The 21,619-nt window shown below is 44.7% G+C and overlaps 1 protein-coding gene across 1 annotated transcript in view; it reads right to left on the bottom strand.

Annotated features, from left to right (window-relative positions):
- fer1l4 (fer-1 like family member 4) overlaps positions 1 to 21,619 on the bottom strand; it is a 477,640-nt gene that overhangs the window by 191,559 nt on the left and 264,462 nt on the right. Inside the window, 3 exon segments of the mRNA XM_073062298.1 lie at positions 1,307 to 1,433; positions 1,435 to 1,488; positions 16,690 to 16,842. Of these exon segments, the coding sequence (XP_072918399.1) occupies positions 1,307 to 1,433; positions 1,435 to 1,488; positions 16,690 to 16,842 (334 nt within the window).

The raw sequence follows: 21,619 nt of genomic DNA, 5'->3' as shown, positions 1-21,619 counted from the left end.
GAATTAAAGGGGATCACAGACAAATCTACAGTAACAGTGAGCTTATTCCAATTGGCAAAGCCCATTGCAAATGGCAAAGGTGCAACAAGGCTGCTCCCATTCTACAGTAAGCCCATTCCAACCAGCAAAGGTGCAGGGAGGCTGCACCATTATAGACAATAGACAATAGGTGCAGAAGTAGACCATTCGGCCCTTCGAGCCTGCACCGCCATTCTGAGATCATGGCTGATCATCTACTATCAATACCCGGTTCCTGCCTTGTCCCCATATCCCTTGAGTCCCCTATCCATAAGATACCTATCTAGCTCCTTCTTGAAAGCATCCAGAGAATTGGCCTCCACTGCCTTCCGAGGCAGTGCATTCCACACCCCCACAACTCTCTGGGAGAAGAAGTTTTTCCTTAACTCTGTCCTAAATGACCTACCCCTTATTCTCAAACCATGCCCTCTGGTACTGGACTCTCCCAGCATCTGGAACATATTTCCTGCCTCTATCTTGTCCAATCCCTTAATAATCTTATATGTTGCAATCAGATCCCCTCTCAATCTCCTTAATTCCAGCGTGTACAAGCCCAGTCTCTCTAACCTCTCTGCGTAAGACAGTCCGGACATCCCAGGAATTAACCTTGTGAATCTATGCTGCACTTCCTCTACAGCCAGGATGTCCTTTCTTAACCCTGGAGACCAAAACTGTACACAATACTCCAGGTGTGGCCTCACCAGGGCCCTGTACAAATGCAAGAGGATTTCCTTGCTCTTGTACTCAATTCCCTTTGTAATAAAGGCCAACCATGACTTCCTTGGTGGTGGGAGGCATCTCTGACGCAGTGAGCTTGGGTTTTGATGTAGTCAGATAATTATACAGCCAAAGGGAACTACAAATCTGTAGAGTCATAGACTCTATGAATCTACAACTCCTCAATTCACAGCAGCAGATGGAAGTCCCTGTCTGTGATACAAAAGAGATATATGCCCAAATAACTAAGCTTACAATTTTCTCAGTTAATATGACAGTAAGGCTTCAGCACATGAGTGGCGATTTGGCGATTTGAAGGACAATCCATTAAACAGCTATTTGAATACAAAATGTAACAGTTTCCTTTCTACTAAACTCTTATAACATGTGCACAGCAGGTGAGATCCTGCTCAGCTTGTCCGCAGTGGACGATATCTAGGCCTACATGTGTAACATGAACAGTCACTCCTATGTTGCCAACTTTAAACATCTGCACCCAACACCACCACCCACTCCTTCCACCTTGTCCAGGCACAATAGCATTCCTTCAGCATTTTGTACTGTAGCTCACAGTCACTGTTGAGCTTGAGAGGTGGCAGCATCCGTGGGCTCTCTTTTCTTGCCTCTTCATCATAGACTGGTAAATATTCCTTGGGCAGACGGTTCATGATGCTTTTAGTTGATTTTGTGACTCCCAAACCACATGTAAATCTCCAGTTTAGCAAAAATCTCCCCAATAGGCGCACCTGGTGCCTGGTTAATAACAACAGAACATTTATCTGTCAGAGAATACTTTATTTTGATGTTATCAATCATTATTATTAAACTTAAAGCAAAATTCTGTACATGTGACACTCTAAAATAAAACAGAAATTACAGGGGGTGTCAGGAAAAGATCATCAGTAAGATTTCATATGCAGACTGATAATCAATCTCCTTTGTCTGTGGGATGCATTGGTCAGGATGCCAAAATAACAAATGAAAGCTTAAAATGGGAATGGGCCTGAAGCAATGGGCACTGCTCCCTGACCTTTAGCATTATCATGGAAAAGGATAGAATCAGAGAGGACAGGAAAATTTTTAATTGGGGAAGGGCAAATTATGAGGCTATAAGGCTAGAACTTGCTGGTGTGAATTGGGATGATGTTTTTGCAGGGAAATGTAATATGGACATGTGGATGATGTTTAAGGATCTCTTGCAGGATGTTAGGGATAAATTTGTCCCAGTGAGGAAGATAAAGAATGGTAGGGTGAAGGAACCATGAGTGACAAGTGAAGTGGAAAATCTAGTCAGGTGGAAGAAGGCAGCATACATGAAGTTTAGGAAGCAAGGATCAGATGGGTCTATTGAGGAATATAGGGTAGCAAGAAAGGAGCTTAAGAAGGGGCTGAGAAGAGCAAGAAGGGGGCACGAGAAGGCCTTGGTGAGTAGGGTAAAGGAAAACCCCAAGGCATCCTTCAATTATGTGAAGAACAAAAGGACGACAGGAGTGAAGGTAAGACCGATTAGAGATAAAAGTGGGAAGATGTGCCTGGAGGCTGTGGAAGTAAGCGAGGTCCTCAATGAATACTTCTCTTCGGTATTCACCACTGAGAGGGAACTTGATGACGGTGAGGACAATATGAGTCAGGTTGATGTTCTTCAGCATGAGGTGTTGAATTTGTTAAAATACATTAGTACGGATAAGTTCCCGGGGCCTGATGGAATATTCCTCAGGCTGCTCCACGAGGCAAGGCAAGAGATTGCTGAACCTCTGGCTAGGATCTTTATGTCCTCGTTTGTCCACGGGAATGGTACCGGAGGATTGGAGGGAGGCGAATGTTGTCCCTTTGTTCAAAAAAGGTAGTAGGGATAGTCCAGGTAATTATAGACCAGTGAGCCTTACGTCTGTGGTGGGAAAGCTGCTGGAAAAGATTCTTAGAGATAGAATCTATGGGCATTTAGAGAATCATGGTCTGATCAGGGACAGTCAGCATGGCTTTGTGAAGGGCAGATCGTGCCTAACAAGCCTGGTAGAGTTCTTAGAGGAGGTGACCAGGCATATAGATGAGGGTAATGCAGTGGATGTGATTTACATGGATTTTAGTAAGGCATTTGACAAGGTTCCACACAGTAGGCTTATTCAGAAAGTCAGAAGGCATGGGATCCAGGGAAGTTTGGCCAGATGGATTCAGAATTGGCTTGCCTGCAAAAGGCAGAGGGTCATGGTGGAGCGAGTACATTCAGATTGGAGGGTTGTGGCTAGTGGTGTCCACAAGGATCTGTTCTGGGACCTCTACTTTTCGTGATTTTTATTAACGACCTGGATGTGGGGAGTAGAAGGGTGGGTTGGTAAGTTTGCAGACGACACAAAGGTTGATGGTGTTGTAGATAGTGTAGAGGAATTGTCAAAGATTGCAGAGAGATATTGATAGGATGCAGAAGTGGGCTGAGAAGTGGCAGATGGAGTTCAACCCAGAGAAGTGTGAGGTGGTACACTTTGGAAGGACAAACTCCAAGGCAAAGTACAAAGTAAATGGCAGGATACTTGGTAGTGTGGAGGAGCAAAGGGATCTGGGGGTACATGTCCCACAGATCCCTGAAAGTTTGCCTCACAGGTAGATAGGGTAGTTAAGAAAGCTTATGGGATGCTAGCTTTCATAAGTCGAGGGATAGAGTTTAAGAGACGTGATGTAATGATGCACCTCTATAAAACTCTAGTTAGGCCACAATTGGAGCACTGTGTCCAGTTCTGGTCGCCTCAGTATAGGAAGGATGTGGAAGCATTGGAAAGGGTACAGAGGAGATTTACCAGGATGCTGCCTGGTTTAGAGAGTATGGATTATGATCAGAGATTAAGGGAGCTAGGGCTTAACTCTTTGGAGAGAAGGAGGATGAGAGGAGACATGATAGAGGTGTACAAGATATTAAGAGGAATAGACAGAGTGGATAGCCAGCGCCTCTTCCCCAGGGCACCAGTACAAGAGGACATGGCTTTAAGGTAAGGGGAGGGAAGTTCAAGGGGGATATTAGAGGAAGGTTTTTCACTCAGAGAGTGGTTCGTGCGTGGAATGCACTGCCTGAGTCAGTGGTGGAGGCAGATACACTAGTGAAGTTTAAGAGACTACTAGACAGGTATATGGAGGAATTTAGAGTGGGGGGTTATATGGGAGGCAGGGTTTGAGGGTCGGCAGAACATTGTGGGCCGAAGGGCCTGTAATGTGCTGTACTATTCTATGTTCTATGTTCTAAAATAGTGTGTGCAGCTAAACCACAGAAATAATGGATGGAGAATCTAACTCATTCTGTACATAGTGAGGTTTGTTATTTCTCCAGTGAATAGAAAGTCACTCATTGGCTTTTTGAACACTTATACCATGCTTTACATACAAGATTAAAAACTCCAGTTTCAACTTCAGAAGTAATGATGATGACAAAGAGAAAGCGTAACAGAAATAAGAATGAAACACAAGGAAAGGGAGGAAGTTGCTCTGGAGCCTTTTTGGACAGTGGTATAATCATTGATCAGCCTAAATCAAGTCGATAGACCTGATGCTGAGCTGTTTTACAATAGAACTCTTGCAGTAAGAACTCAGTCACATGCACCTCCGCTCTAAAGCAAGTACTAGACAGAGGCTTCTGAAAAGTGATTTGTGATGCACTGCAAGCATGACCAGTGAACTCATAGACACTACTCTCCATTAAAGGCCCCAAGAGTCATGGTGATCTAGTTGAGTTCTGATCACCTTACATCCAAATGATAATAATCAATATTTAATGATCAATGTGCAAGTATACAATTCACTCTCGACAGCAACGTTGCTCCATAATATTCTCAACGCATAATAACTGTGGAAACTAAAGGTCAATGCGTATCAACTGACTTTTTTAAACCAGCTTATCAAATATTAAATTAAAAGAAAACAAACTGAACCAAAACTAAACATTTCAAGCCATACGCATCGAATCATGTCCAAAAAATGTGCAAAATATAGCTGAACACTGTGCACAGCTCTGCCAGAGGGATTTCTCACAGGTCGGTGGCAGTTATTAAAAAGGGAGCTTTGAGAGCATTTGTCCATTGAATATAGCCTATCAGCAGTGTCAACAGAGCTCTACCAAGAGGGATTTCTCACAGGTCAGCGGTGGTTATTTAAAAAGGGAGCTTCGACACAGCATTTGTCCATTGTATGTGGCCTGTCAGTGGCATCAACAGAGCTCTGCAAACTAAATAAAAGTACAGGAGGGATAAGTTGGGGGGTGGGGGGGGGGGCACTATCAAGAGTAGGCCAGCTGCGAGAGTAGAAGTGACAGGCTTTGGCTCAAAAGAGGTTTTGGCTCTGTGTAAAGCATCTGTTAAGGTTTCCCTTTTATCTTTCGTCCTTCTCTTACTGAACCACTTAAATAGCTATGGTGTGTTTTCGTGCCAAATGTCGGAGAACTGGGAGACCAAGTCTCCCAGGGAACTACATCTGCGTGAAGTGCATCCAGCTGCAGCTCCTTGAAGACCGTGTTAGGGATCTGGAGCAGCACCTGGATGACCTTCGGCTTGTATGGGAGAATGAGGAGGTAATCAATTAGAGTTACAGGGAAGTAGTCACCCCGAAGTGGCAGGAGGCAAGTAGTTGGATGACTATCAGGAGAAATGGAAGTGTGAGTAGGCAGTTAACTCAGAGCTCCCCTGTGGCCATTCTGCTCAAAAATACATACACCACTTTGGAAACTTTTGTCAGGGATGACCTCCTGGGAGAATAACATGCGACCGGGTGACAGGCACTAAGCATGGGTCCGTGGTGCTAAATGGAAAGCGAGAGAAGAAGGGAGCGTTAGTGATAGGGGACTCGATAGTGAGGGGAACAGATAGGAGATTATGTGGTTGTGAACGGGACACCTGGATGGTATGTTGCCTTCCAGGTGCCAGGGTCAGGGATGTCACAGATCATATCCACAACATTTTGGAGAGGGAGGGGGAGCAGCCAGATGCCTTGGTACATGTTGGTACCAATGATATAGGAAGGAAAAGCAAAGAGGTCCTGAAAAGAGAATTTAAAGAGCTAGGTAGAAAGCTGAGAAGCATGACCTCCCAGGTAGTAATCTCTGGATTTCTGCCTGTGCCATTCACCAGTGAGAGCAGAAACAGGATGACTTAGCAGATAAATGCATGGCTGAGAAGTTGGTGCAGGGGACAGGGCTTCAGGTTCTTGGATAACTGGGTCTCTTCTGGGAGAGGTATGACCTGTTCAAAAGTGATGGGTTGCACCTGAACCCAAGAGAGACCAATATTTTTGTAGGCAGGTGTATTAGAGCTGTTGGGGAGGGTTTAAACTAACTTGGCAGTGGAGGTGGGAACTGGAGTGAAGGGACTCAGAAGGAGGAATAGTAAAAAAGTAAAGATAACGTGCAGTCAGATTGTCAGGAAGGGCAGGCAGGTGATGGGACTTAGTCACAGCCAACAGGCTGAGTATCAAATCATTAGGAATGCAGAATCAGAAATGATAGCAAATACGTTACTCAATGTGTTGTATCTAAATGCACATAGTATAAGAAATAAGGTGGATGATCTTGCTGCATTATTACAGATTATCAGGTATGATGTTGAGGCCATCACTGAACCGTGGGTGAAGGATGGTTGTAGTTGGGAACTGAATGTCCAAGGTTACACATTGTATCAGAGGGATAGAAAGATAGGCAGAGGGGGAGGTGTGGCTCTATTGGTAAAGAATGGCATCAAATCAGTAGAAAGATATGGCATAGGATCATAAGATGTTGAATCCTTGTGGGTTGAGTTAAGAAACTGCAAGGGTAAAAGGACGTTGATGGCAGTTATATACAGGCCTCCCAACAGTGGCTGGGAGGTGGACCACAGGTTACAACAGGAAATAGAAAAGGCGACTCAAAAGGTCAATGTTATGGTAGTTATGGGAGATTTTAACATGCAGGTCGATTGGGAAAATCAGGTTGGTAATGGATCTCAAGAGAGTGAGTTGAATGTCTAAGAGATGGCTTTTTAGAGCAGTTTGAGCCTACTAGGGGATCAGCTATTCTGGATTGGGTGTTATGTAACGAACTGGAGGTGATTAGAGGGCTGAAGGTTAAATAACCCTTAGGAACCAGTGATTACAATATGATTGTGTTTAACTTGAAATTTGATAGGGAGTAAGTCTGATGTACCAGAATTTCAGTGGAGTAAGGGAAATTTCAGTGGTACGAGAGAGGAGTTGGCCAAAGTAAACTGGATGGAGCTGCTGGCAGGGATGTCAGCAGAGCAGCAATGGTGTGCGTTTCTGAGAAAAATAAGGGAGAGGCAGGACATGTGTATTCCAAAAATGAATACTCAAAAGCTAAAATAGTACAACCATGGCTGACAAAGAAAGTCAAGGCTATTGCAAAAGCAAAAGAACGGGCATACAGCAAAGCAAAAATTAGTGGGAAGATAGAAGTTTGGGACGTTTTTAAAAACCTACAGAGAACAACTAGAAAAATCATTAGAAGGGAAAAGATGAAATATGAAAGCAAGCCAGCAAATAATATCAAAGTGGATAGCAAAATTTTTTTCAAGTATGTTAAAAATAAAAGAGAAATAAGAGTGGATACAGGACTGCTAGAAAATGAGGCAGGAGAAATAATAACGGGAGACAAGGAGATGGCTGATAAACTAAATGAGTATTTTGAGTCAGTCTTCACTGTAGAAGACACCAGCACTATGCCTGATGTCGTAGAGTGTGAAGGAAGATAAGTGGTTGCAGTTACTATTATCACAGAGAAGATGCTCAAAAAGCTGAAAGACCTGAAGTTACATACTCACCTGGACCAGAGAAACTGCACCCTAGGGTTCTGAAAGAGGTAGCATTAGAGATTGCAGTGGCATTAGAAATGATTTTTCAAAAATCATTGGATTTACCATAATATTGAAGAGGGATAGGAACAGACAAGTTAGGGAAACATTTAATTGGAGTAAGGGGAAATATGAGGCTATCGGACGGGAAATATGAGGCTATCGGGCAGGAACTTGGAAGCATAAACTGGAAACAGATGTTCTTAGGGAAATGTATGGAAGAAATATGGCAATATTTCTTAGGATAGTGAGGGATAAAATTGGTCCCTTAGAGAATCAGGGTGGTCAGCTATGTGTGGAGCCGAGGGAGATGGGAGAGATTTTGAATGATTTCTTCACTAAGGAGAAGGATATTGAATTGTGTAAGGTGTGGGAAACAAGTAAGGAAGTTATGGAACCTATGACAATTAAAGAGGTGGAAGTACTGCTGCTTTTAAGAAATTTAAAAGTGGATAAATCTCCGGGTCCTGACAGGATATTCCCCAGGACCTTGAGGGAAGTTTGTGTAGAGATAGCAGGAGCTCTGACGGAGATCTTTCAGATGTCATTAGAAACGGGGATTGTGCCGGAGGATTGGCGTATTGCTCATGTGGTTCCATTGTTTAAAAAGGGTTCTAGAAGTAAGCCTAACAATTATAGACCTGTCAGTTTGACATCAGTGGTGGGTAAATTAATGGAAAGTATTCTTAGAGATAGTAATTATAATTATCTGGATAGACAGGATCTGATTAGGAGTAGCCAGCATGGATTTGTGCGTGGAAGGTCATGTTTGACAAATCTTATTGAATTTTTTGAAGAAGTTACGAGGAATGTTGACGAGGGTAAGGCAGTGGATGTAGTCTATATGGACTTCAGCAAGGCCTTTGACAAAGTTCCACATGGAAGGTTAGTTAAGAAGGTTCAGTCATTAGGTATTAATGCTGGAGTAATAAAATGGATTCAACAGTGGCTAGATGGGAGATGCCAGAGAGTAGTGGTGGATAATTGTTTATCGGGATGGAGGCCGGTGACTAGCGGGGTGCCTCAGGGATCTGTTTTGGGCCCAATGTTGTTTGTAATATACATAAATGATCTGGATGATGGGGTGGTAAATTGGATTAGTAAGTATGCCGATGATACTAAGGTAGGAGGTGTTGTGGATAATGAGGTGGGTTTTCAAAGCTTGCAGGGAGATTTATGCCGGTTAGAAGAATGGGCTGAACTTTGGCAGATGGAGTTTAATGCTGAGAAGTGTGAGGTTCTACATTTTGGCAGGAATAATCCAAATAGAACATACAGGGTAAATGGTAGGGCATTGAGGAATGCAGTGGAACAGAGAGATCTAGGAATAACAGTGCATAGTTCCCTGAAGGTGGAGTCTCATGTAGATAGGGTGGTGAAGAAGGCTTTTGGAACGCTGGCCTTTATAAATCAGAGCATTGAGTACAGAAGTTGGGATGTAATGTTAAAATTGTACAAGGCATTGGTAAGGCCAAATTTGGAATATTGTGTACAGTTCTGGTCACTGAATTATAGGAAAGATATCAATAAATTAGAGAGAGTGCAGAGACGATTTACTAGGATGTTACCTGGGTTTCAGCACTTAAGTTACAGAGAAAGGTTGAACAAGTTAGGTCTCTATTCATTGGAGCGTAGAAGGTTGAGGGGGGATTTGATCGAGGTATTTAAAATTTTGAGAGGGATAGATAGAGTTGACGTGAATAGGCTGTTTCCATTGAGAGTAGGGGAGATTCAAACGAGAGGACATGATTTGAGAGTTAGGGGGCAAAAGTTTAAGGGAAACACGAGGGGGTATTTCTTTACTCAGAGAGTGATAGCTGTGTGGAATGAGCTTCCTGTAGAAGTAGTAGAGGCCAGTTCAGTTGTGTCATTTAAGGTAAAATTGGATAGGTATATGGACAGGAAAGGAGTGGAGGGTTATGGGCTGAGTGCGGGTAGGTGGGACTAGGTGAGATTAAGAGTTCGGCACAGACTAGGAGGGCCGAGATGGCCTGTTTCCGTGCTGTGATTGTTATATGGTTATATATGGTTAAATGTTCAGGGGATACCTGCATGGGGTTCTGAGTAGGTACGTTCCAATGAGACATGGAAAGCAAGATCCGTGGTGTACAAAGGCTGTTGTAAATCTAGTCAAGAAGAAAAGAAGCGCCTATGAGAGGTTCAAAAAACTAGGTAATGATAGGAATTAGAAGATTATAAGGCTAGCAGAAAGGAGCTTAAGAATGAAATTAGGAGAGCCAGAAGGAGCCATGAGAAGGCATTGGCAGACAGAATTAATGAAAATGTCCAAGGCATTCTACAAGTACGTGAAGAACAAGAGGATAAGATGTGAGAGAATAGGACCAATCAAGTGTGACAGTGGAAAAGTGTGTATGGAACTGGAGGAAATAGCAAAGATACTTAATGAACACTTCGCTTCAGTATTCAGAAAAGGATCTTGGCGATATTAAGGATGACTTGCAGTAGACTGAAAAGCTTGAGAATGTAGATATTAAGGAAGGGGATGTACTGGAGCTTTTGGAAAGCATCAAGTTGGATAAGTCTCTGGGATTGGATGAGATGTACCCCAGGCTACTGTGGGAAGCAAGGGAGGAGATTGCTGAGCCTCTGGCAATGATCTTTGCATCATCAATGGGGATGGGAGAGGTTCCAGAGGATTGGATGGTTGCGGATGTTGTTCCTTTATTCAAAAAAAGGAATAGGGATAGCCCAGGAACCCTTACTTCAGTGGTTGGTAAGTTAATGGAGAAGTTCCTCAGAAGCAAGATTTATTATGCCTCTCCAAACGTTCATATGATTAGGAATAGTCAGCATGGCTTTGTCAAAGGCAGGTTGTGCCTTACGAGCCTGATTGGATTTTTTGAGGATGTGACTAAACACATTGATGAAGGTAGAGCAGTAGATGTAGTGTATATAGATTTTAGCAAGGCATTTGATAAGGTAACCCATGCCAGGCTTACTGAGAAAGTAAGAAGGCATGGGATCCAAGGGGAAATTGCTTTGTGGATCCAGAATTGGCTTGCCCACAGAAGGCAAAGAGTGGTTGTAGACGGGTCATATTCTGCATGGAGGTCAGTGACCAGTGGTGTGCCTCAGGGATCTTTTCTGAGACCCTTGCACTTCTGATTTTTATACATGACCTGGATGAGGAAGTGGAGGGATGGGTTAGTAAATTTGCTGATGACATTAAGGCTGGGGGTGTTGTGGATAGTGTGGAGGGCTGTCAGAGGTTACAGTAGGATTTAATAAAATGCAAAACTGGGCTGAGAAGTGGCAGATGGAGTTCAACCCAGATTAATGTGAGGTGCTTCATTTTGGTAGGTTAGATATGCTGGCAGAATATAGCATTAATGGTAAGGCTCTTGGCAGTGTGGAGAATCAGAGGGATCTTGGGGTCCGAGTCCATAGGACACTCAAAGCTGCTGCGCAGGTTGATTCTGTGGTTAAGAAGGCATACGGTGCATTGGCCTACATCAATCATGGGATTGAGTTTAAGAGCCAAGAGGTAATGTTGCAGCTATATAGGACCCTGGTCAGACCCCACTTGGAGTACTGTGCTCAGTTCTGGTCGCCTCACTACAGGAAGAACGTGGAAACCATAGAAAGGGTGCAGAGGAGATTTCCAAGGATGTTGCCTGGATTGGGGAGCATGCCTTGTGAGAATAGGTTGAGTGAACTCGGCCTTTTCTCCTTGGAGCAACAGAGGATGAGAGGTGACCTGATAGAGGTGTACAAGATAATGAGAGGCATTGATCATATGGATAGTCAGAGGCTTTTCCCCAGGGCTGAAATGGCTAGCACAAGAGGGCATAGTTTTAAGATGCTTGAAAGTAGGTACAGAGGAGATGTCAGGGGTAAGGATTTTGACACAGAGAGTGGTGAGTATGTGGAATGGGCTGGAGGCAATGGTGCTGGAGGTGGAAACGATAGGGTCTTTTAAGAGACTCCTGGATGGGAACATGGAGCTTAGAAATATAGCGGGCTATGGGTAAAGCCTAGGTAGTTCTAGGCACAGTTTTATGGGCCGAAGGGCCTGAATTGTGCTGTATGTTTTCTATGTTTCTATGACTCTGGCATGGTGCCAAAGGACTGGAAAATTGCAAATGTTATTCCACTCTTTAAGAAAGGAGGAAGGATGTTGTATATTTGGACGTTCAGGAGGCCTTTGATAAGGTGCCAAGTTAAGAGCCCATGGTATTACAGAAAAGTTACTAACATGGTTAGAGCATTGGCTGATTGGCAGGAAGCAGTGAGTGGGAATAACTGGATCCTTTTCTGGTTGACTGCCAGTGACTAGTGGTGTTCTGCAGGGGTCAGTGTTGGGACCACTTCTTCTTATGCTGTATAAAAATGATTTAGATGATGGAACAGATGGTTTTGGTGCCAAGTTTGCAGATGATATGAAGATTGGTGGAGGGGCAAGTAGTGTTGAGGAAATGGGTAGGATGCAGAAGGATTTAGACAGATTAGGAGAATGAGCAAGAAAGTGGCAAATGAAATACAATGTTGGAAAATGCATGGTCATGCACTTCGGTAGTAGAAATAAATATGCAGACTATTTTCTAAACATGGAGAAAATCCAGGAATCTTAGATGCAGAGAGACTTGGGAGTCCTTGTGTAGAACACTCTAAAGGTTAACTTGCAGGTTGAGTCAGTGGTGAGGAAGGGAAATACCATATTAGCATTCATTTCAAGAGGTCTAGTATACAAGAGCAAGGATGTGATGCTGAGGATTTATAAGGCACCGGTGAGGCCTCACCTTGAGTATTGTGATCAGTTTTGGTTCCCTCATCTTAGAAAAGATGTGCTGGCATTGGAGAGGGTCCAGAGGAGGTTCACAAAGATGATTCTAGGAATGATAGGGTTATCATATGAGGAAACTTTGATGGCTCTGGGTCTGTACTCGCTGGAATTCAGAAGGATGAGGGGATATCCCATTGAAACCTCTTGTATGTTGAAAGGCCTAGACAGAGTAGATGTGGAAAGGATGTTTCCCATTGTGGGAGAGTCTAGGACAAGAGGACACAGCCTCAGGATGGAGGGGCGCCCTTTCAAAACAGAGATGCGGAGACATTTCTTTTGCCAAAGGGTGGTGAATTTGTAGAATTTATTGCCACATGCAGCAGTGGAGGCCAGGCCGTTGGGTGTATTTAAGGCAGAAAATTATAGGTTCTTGATTGGACATGGCATCAAAGGTTAAGAGGAGAAGGCCAGCAAATGGGGTTGAGGAGGATATTAAAAGAAGGATCATCTATGATCATCTGCGGAGCAGACTCAATGGGTCAGTTGGTCTAATTCTGATCCTATATCTTATGGTCTTATGCTCTACAATGGAATGATACACTGAAATGGAAGGAAATATATGGTATTTACAGAAACATCTGACATAAATTGTAAACAATTGTCAACAGGGAGGCCTCACCGCAAATATATATTTAATTATCTTACTTCAACCAATTGGAATTTGTTTCATTTATCAATACCTTTCTATTACCTTTCACATTCTTCTCTGAACAACTGATCTTTTGGACTACATTTAGATACGACTTGGTTGAAGCGAAGGATTTAAGTCCAAAGTCTGTCCACGGCTGACCCAAAACCCATACCCCAATGACCCAAAGCTGGTTCGTTCATGACCCAAAGCTCGCACCCTCATTACCCAAACCCCATACCCTCGACCCAAACCCCATACCTTCATTACCCAAAGCCCGTACCCTTGACCCAAAGTCCGCACTCTCATCACCCAAAGCCCGTACCCTCATCACCCAAAGCTCGTACCCTCATCACCCAAAGCCCGTACCCTCATCACCCAAAGCATGTATCCTTGACCCAAAGCCCGTACTCTCATCACCCAAAGCCTGCACTCTCATCACCTAAAGCCCGTATCTTTGACCCAAAGCCCGTAACCTCAACCCAAAGCCCATACTCTCATCACCCAAAGCCCGTATCCTTGACCCAAAGCCCATACCCTCATCACCCAAAGCCCGTAACCTCAACCCAAAACCCATACCCTCAACCCAAAGTCCGTACCCTCATCACCCAAAGCTCGTACTCTTGACCCAAAGTCCGCACTCTCATCACCCAAAGCCCGTACCCTCATCACCCAAAGCTCGTACCCTCATCACCCAAAGCATGTATCCTCGACCCAAAGCCCGTACTCTCATCACCCAAAGCCTACACTCTCATCACCCAAAGCCCGTATCCTTGACCCAAAGCCCATACTCTCATCACCCAAAGCCCGTAACCTCAACCCAAAACCCATACCCTCAACCCAAAGCCTGTACTCTCATCACCCAAAGCCTACACTCTCATCACCCAAAGCCCGTATCCTTGACCCAAAGCCCATACTCTCATCACCCAAAGCCCGTAACCTCAACCCAAAACCCATACCCTCAACCCAAAGCCTGTACTCTCATCACCCAAAGCTCGTACCCTCAACCCAAAGTCCGTAACCTCATCACCCAAAGCATGTATCCTCGACCCAAAGCCCGTACTCTCATCACCCAAAGCCTGCACTCTCATCACCTAAAGCCCGTATCTTTGACCCAAAGCCCGTAACCTCAACCCAAAGCCCATACTCTCATCACCCAAAGCCCGTACCCTTGACCTAAAGCCCGCACCCTCATCACCCAAAGCCTGTACCCTCGACCCAAAGTCCATACCCTCATCACCCAAAGCCCATACCCTTGACCTAAAGCCCGCACCCTCATCACCCAAAGCCCGTACCCTTGACCTAAAGCCCGCACCGTCAACACCCAAAGCCCGCACCCTTATCACCCAAAGCCCGTACCCTTGACCTAAAGCCCGCACCCTCAACACCCAAAGCCCGCACCCTCATCACCCAAAGTCCGTACCCTCATCCCAAAGCCCATAACCTCATCACCCAAAGCCCGTACCCTCGACCCAAAGCCCACACCCTCATCACCCAAAGCTCGTACCTTCATCACCCAAAGCCTGCACCCTCATCACCCAAAGCTCGTACCCTCATCACCCAAAGCCTGCACCCTCATCACCCAAAGCCCGTACTCTCATCACCCAAAGCTCGTACCCTCATCACCCAAAGCTCGTACCCTCGACCCAAAGCCCGTACCCTCGTCACCCAAAGCCCGTACCTTCATCACCCAAAGCCCGTACCCTCATCACCCAAAGCCCGTACCCTCGACCCAAAGCCCGCACCCTCATCACCCAAAGCCTGAACCCTCATCACCCAAAGCCCGCACCCTCGACCCAAAGCTCGTACACTCGACCCAAAGTCCGTAACCTCATCACCCAAAGCCTGAACCCTCATCACCCAAAGCCCGCACCCTCGACCCAAAGCTCGTACACTCGACCCAAAGTCCGTAACCTCATCACCCAAAGCCCGTACCCTCATCACCCAAAGCCTGTACCCTCGACACAAAGCCCGTACCCTCGACCCAAAGCTCGTACACTCGACCCAAAGTCCGTACCCTCATCACCCAAAGCCCGTACCCTCATCACCCAAAGCCCATACCCTCGACCCAAAGCCCGCACCCTCATCACCCAAAGCCCGCACCCTCATCACCCAAAGCCCATACCCTCGACCCAAAGCCCGTACCCTCGACCCAAAGCCCATACCCTCGACCCAAAGCTCGTACCCTCGACCCGAAGCCCGTACCCTCATCACCCAAAGCCCATACCCTCGACCCAAAGCCCATACCCTCGACCCAAAGCCCGTACCCTCGACCCGAAGCCCGTACCCTCATCACCCAAAGCCCGTACCCTCGACCCAAAGCCCGTACCCTCGACCCAAAGCTCGTACCCTCGACCCAAAATCCGTAACCTCGACCCAAAGTCCGTAACCTCGACCCAAAGTCCGTAACCTCGACCCAAAGTCCGTAACCTCGACCCAAAGCCCGTACCCTCATCACCCAAACACTCTGACACAAATGAAGTGATATGAAGGAGCTGTTGAATTATCTGCTCATGCAGATGCAAGCACAATTTGCAGATTTCTCATGGTCTCCAGGAAAACACCGACCAGCAGGTGGCAGGGCTCTTTTGGAAACTGACTGAAACACTGTTTCTTGAGGCAGCATTGCCATCTACCGTCTGGTGATGAGGATAGCAACACACACAAAAAATGCTGGTGAACGCGGCAGCCAGGCAGCATCTATAGGAAGAGGTACAGTCGATGTTTCAGGCCAAGAACCTTCGTCAGGACTAACTGAAAGAAGAGATAGTCAGAGATTTAAAAGTGGTGGGGGAGGGGAGATCTGAAATGATAGTAGAAGACAGGAGGGGGAGGGATGGAGCTAACAGCTGGAAAGTTGATTGGCAAAAGGGATACAAGGCTGGAGAAGGGAGAGGATCATGGGACGGGTGGCCTAGGGAGAAAGAAAGGGGAAGGGGAGCCCAGAGGATGGGCAAAGAGTTATAATGAGAGGGACAAAGGGAGAAAAAAGAGAGAAAAAGGGGGAAAAAATCATCATAAAAAATAAATAAGGGGTGGGGAGGGGGGCATTAACAAAAGTTAGAGAAATCAATGTTCATGCCATCAGGTTGGAGATTAACCAGACGGAATATAAGGTGTTGTTCCTCCAACCTGAGTGTGGCTTCATCTTGACAGTAGAGGAGGCCATGGATAGACATATCAGAATGGGAATGGGACATGGAATTAAAATAGGTGGCCACTGGAAGATCCTGCTTTCTCTGGCAGACAGAGTGTAGGTGTTCAGCGAAACGGTCTCCCAGACTGCGTCAGGTCTCGCCAATATATAAAAGGCCACACCGGGAGCACCGGACGCAGTATATCACCCTAGCCAACTCACAGGTGAAATGTCACCTCACCTGGAAGGCCTCCTGTCCCATGATCCTCTCCCTTCTCCAGCCTCGTATCCCTTTTGCCAATCACCTTTCCAGCTCTTAGCTCCATCCCTCCCCCTCCTGTCTTCTCCTATCATTTCAGATCTCCCCCTCCCCCTCCCACTTTCAAATCTCTTACTGTCTCTTCTTTCAGTTAGTCCTGACGAAGGGTCTCAGCCTGAAACGTCAACTGTACCTCTTCCTATATATGCTGCCTGGCCTGCTGCATTCACCAGCAATTTTTGTGTGTGTTGCTTGAATTTCCAGCATCTGCAGATTTCCTTGTGTTTGTGGTGATGAGGATGGTGTCCTTACCTTCATAATGATGGATTGAATTTTCCCACAGTCTTTTCCATTTTCTTCTTCCACAACTGAATAAAGAATCTGTCGTGCAGGGACACGAGCAACTGCCACACGCTTCCCGTTGCTCAGCATCCAGATAAAGATGTCCGGAATAGGTGTTTGAGGCTGAGAGAAAATACGAACAATATACCTTGAATTCTTCAGAAATTTTTTGATGAATTATTTTGTCAGTGGGCACACCGAGTCATGGCTGAAAGGAGGCCATAGTTGGGAGTTTAACATCAAAGGATGTACTTTGTATCGAAAGGACAGGTATGAAGGCATAAGTGGTGGTGTGGCTCTTTTGGTAAGAGATAGAATTACATCTTCAGAAAGAGGAGACATTGGGTCAGAGTATGTTGAATCTTTGTGGGCTGAGTTAAGAAACTGCAATGGTAGTAAACCATTATAGGAATCATATATAGGACAAGATGTGGGGTTGAGATTGCAAAGGGAGCTGGAAAGGGCATGTAATAAGGGTAATGTCACAATTGTAATTGGGGTCTTCAATATGCAAGGGGATTGGGAAAAGCAGGTTGGTGTCAGGGTGCGAGAGATCGAATTTGTTAAATGCCTACAAGATGGCCTTTTACAGCAGCTTGTGCTTAAGCCTACTCGGGGAAAGGCAATCTTAGATTGAGTGTTGGGTAATAAAGTTAAGACCTTATTAGGGAGCTTAACGCAAAGGAGTCCTTGGGAAATAGTGATCATAATATGATTGAATTCATTTAATTCTTTATTGTACATAATGACATATTGACTTAATGTATCTTTTTTTGTTAATCTTCAATAATAATTAATAAAAAAGATGTTAAAATTAAATTAATTCATACAGCAATTTGAGAGGGAGAAGCATAACTCATATGTATCAGTATTGCAAGGGAAGAACTGGAATTACAGAGTCACAAGAGAGGAGCTTACCCAGGTGGATTGGAGGGGAAACTGGCAGTGATGATGTCAAGCAAAGATGGCTGAAGTTGCTGGGAATATTTCACAAGGCGCAGGATGAATATGACCCACAGAAGTTCTCAAACGGCAGGGCAAGGCAACCATGCCTGACAAGGGAAATTAAGGACTACATAAAAGACAAGGAAAAGGGCATATAATGTTGCAAAAGTGAGTGGGAAGTTGGATGATTGAGAAGCATTTAAAATCCAACAAAAAGCTATAAGAAGGGAAAAGATTAAATATGAGGGCAAACCAGCCGATAATCTAAAACAGGATACTAAAAGTTTTTTTCAGTTACCTAAAGAGTAAAAGGGAGGTGAGAGTTGATATTGGACCACTGGAAAATGATGCTGATATAGTAGTAATGGGGACAAGGAAATGGCAGATGAACTTAAGTACTTTGCTTCAGTCTTTACTGTGGAATGTATTATCTGTATGCCAGAGGTCCGTGAATGTCAGGGAGCAGGCGTGAGTACCATTGATATAACAAAGGAAAAAGTGCTTGGCAAACTCAAAGGTGGATAGGTCACCTTGACCAGAATACTGAAAGAGTTTGCTAAAGAGATAATGGATGCATTGGTCATGATTTAGCAAGAATCATTTGATTTGGGCATGGTCCCTGAGGAATGGAAAATTGGAATCACTCTACTCTTTAAGAAAGGAGGAAGATAAAAGAGAGGAAGTTATAGGCCAGCTAGCCTAATCTCGGTGGTTGGGGAAGTGTTGGAATCCATTATTAAGGACAAGGTTTTGGGGTATTGGGAGACTAGTGATAAAATGTCAAAGTCAGCATGAAGAGATTGTGCAGATGCTGAAAATACAGAGGAACACAAACAAAATGCTAGAGGAACTCAGCAGTTTTGTCAGCCTTAAGCAGAAACATAGAAAACCTACAGCACAATTCAGGCTCTTCTGCCTACAAAGCTGTGCCACACATGTCCTTACCTTAGAAATTACCTAGGGTTATCCATAGCCCTCTATTTTTCTGAGCTCCATGTACCTATCCGGGAGTCTCTTAAAAGACTGTATTGTATCTGCCTCCACAACTGTCATCGGCAGCCCATTCCATATATTCACCACTCTGTGTGTAAAAAAACTTAACCCTGACATCTCCTCTGTACCTACTTCCAAGTACCTTAAAACTGCGCCCTCTCATGCTAGCCATTCCAGCCCTGGGAAAAAGCCTCTGAATATCCACACAATCAATGCCTCTCATCATCTTATACATCTCTATCAGGTCAGCTCTCATCCTCCATCACTCCAAGGAAAAAAGGCCAAGTTCACTCAAACACCAGAGGGCATATGTACAAAATTAAGGGAGGGAAGTTTAGGGGAGACATCAGGGGTAAGTTTTTTACAAGAGGGTTGTGAGTGCCTGGAATGACTTGCCAGGGATGGCAGTGGAGTCTAAAACATTAGGGGTATTTAAGAGCCTCTTGGACAGGCACATAAATGAAAGAAAAATGGAGGGTTATGGGGTAATGTGGGTTTAGTACATTTTTTTAAGGATTATATGGGTCGGCACAACATGGAGGGCTGAAGGGCCTGTACTGTGCTGTAGTGTTCTATGGTTCTATGGTTCACTCAACGTATTCTCATAAGGCATGCTCCCCAATCCAGGCAACATCCTTGTAAATCTCCTCTGCACCCTTTCTGTGATTTCCACATCCTTCCTGTAGTGAGGCGACCAGAACTGAGCACAGTACTCCAAGTGGGGTCTGACCAGGGTCCTATATAGCTGCAACATTACTTCTCAGCTCCTAAACTCAATCCCACGATTGATGAAGGCCAATACACTGTATGCTTTCTTAACCACAGAATCAGCCTGCGCAGCAGCTTGGAGTGTCCTATGGACTTGGACCCCAAGATCTTTCTGATCTTCCACACTGCCAAGAGTCTTACCGTTAATACTATATTCTGCCATCATATTTGACCTACCAAAATGAACCACTTCACACTTATCTAGGTTGAACTCCATCTGCCACTTCTCAGCTCAGTTTTGCATCCTATCAATATCCCACTGTAACCTCTGACAGATCTCCACACTATCCACAACACCCCCAATCTTTGTGTCACCAGCAAATTTACTAACCCATCCCGCCACTTCCTCATCTAGGTCATTTAGAAAAATCACGAAGAGTAGGGGTCCCAGAACAGATCCATGAGGCACACCACTGGTCACCAACCTCCATGCAGAATACAACCTGTCAACAACCACTCTTTGCCTTCCATGAGCAAGCCAGTTCTGGATCTACAAAGCAATGTCACCTTGGATCCCATCCCTACTTACTTTCTCAATAAGCCTTGCATGGGGTGCCTTATCAAAAGCCTTGCTGAAATCCATATACATGACAAAGAAAAGATGAACAGTCAACACTTCGAGCCAACACCATTCATCAGGACTGTGGTAATGTGTTATTTTTTTTCTTTGTGACCAAGTTTTTCTGAACCTGTCACTATATTGTGCTATGTTCTATGTGTTGAGTGCAGTGTGCTGTCGTGTCTTGCACCTTGCCCTGGAGGAATGCTGATTCATTTGGCTATATTCACATTTGTCTGATTGATAATTAAACTTAAACTTAAATGTACCAACTCATGTACTCAGTGCCCTAACTGATAAAAGCCAACATGCTAAGTGCCTTCCACACCATGCTGCCTATCTGTGATGCTGCTTTCAACAAACTATTCACATACTCCCAGGTCCCTCTGTCTCATCACACTCCCTAATACCTTAGACACATAATACTGCTCTGATTTTCTAAAATGCATCACTTCACACTTATCTGTATTCCATTCTTTGGCCCACTTCCCTAATTGATCAAGAACCTCCTGTAACGAATAACAATACTCCCAACACTAGCCTCTACAGCCCATCAATAATCATCAGCCTCCAGTCTGAGAAACAGCCTTCATATGAGCATAAGACATAGGAGCAGAATTAGGCCATTTGGCCTATTGAGTCTGCTCCACCATTCAATCATGGCTGATCCTTTTTTTTCTCCTTCCCAACCCCATTTTCCGGCCTCCCCATAACCTTTGATGCCATGTCCAATCGAGAACCTATCAATCTCTGCCTTAAATACACCCAACAACCTGGCCTCCACAGCTGCATGTGGCAACAAATTCCACAAATTCACCATCCTCTGGCTAAAGAAACTTCTCCACATCTCTGTTTTGTATCGACACCCCTCTATCCTGAGGTTGTGCCCTCTTGTCCTAGACTCCCCCACCACGGGAAACATCCTTTCCATATCTACTCTGTCTAGGCCTTTCAACAATTGAATGGTTTCATGAGATCTCCCCTCATCCTTCTGAATCCCAGTGAGTACAGACCCAGTGCAATCAAACGTTCCTCATATGATAACCTTTTCATTCCTGGAATCATTCTTGTGAACCTCCTATGGACGTTCTCCAATGCCAGCAGATCTTTTTTAATATGAGGGGCTCAAAACTGTTCACAATACTCAAGGTGAGGCCTCAACAGTGCCTTATAAAGCCTCAGCATCACAGACCTGCTCTTGTATTCTAGACCTCTTGAAATGAATGCTAACATTGAATTTGCCTTCCTCACCACCAATTCAAGGTTTAAGGTGTTTTGCACAAGGACTCCTAAGTCTCTTTGCATCTCAAATTTTGGAACTTTCTCCTCGCTTAGAAACTAGTCTGCACATTTATTTCTACTACCAAAGTGCATGACCATGCATTTTCCAACATTGAATTTCATTTGCCACTTTCTTGCCCATTCTCCTAATTCGTCTAAGTCCTTCTGCATCCTACCTGTTTCCTCAACACTACTTGTCCCTCCACCAATCTTAGTATCATCTGTAACTTGGCAACAAAGCCATCTATTCCATCATCTAAATCATTGATATACAGCATAAAAAGAAGTGGTCCCAACACTGACCCCTGCAGAACACCACTAGTCACTGGCATCCAGTCAGAAAAGGATCCTTTT

Source organism: Hemitrygon akajei, chromosome 11, assembly GCF_048418815.1.
Source record: "Hemitrygon akajei chromosome 11, sHemAka1.3, whole genome shotgun sequence".
Lineage (NCBI taxonomy): Eukaryota > Metazoa > Chordata > Chondrichthyes > Myliobatiformes > Dasyatidae > Hemitrygon > Hemitrygon akajei.
The sequence above is the reverse complement of the archived record's forward strand: the minus strand, read 5'-3'. Positions and strand labels throughout refer to the sequence as shown.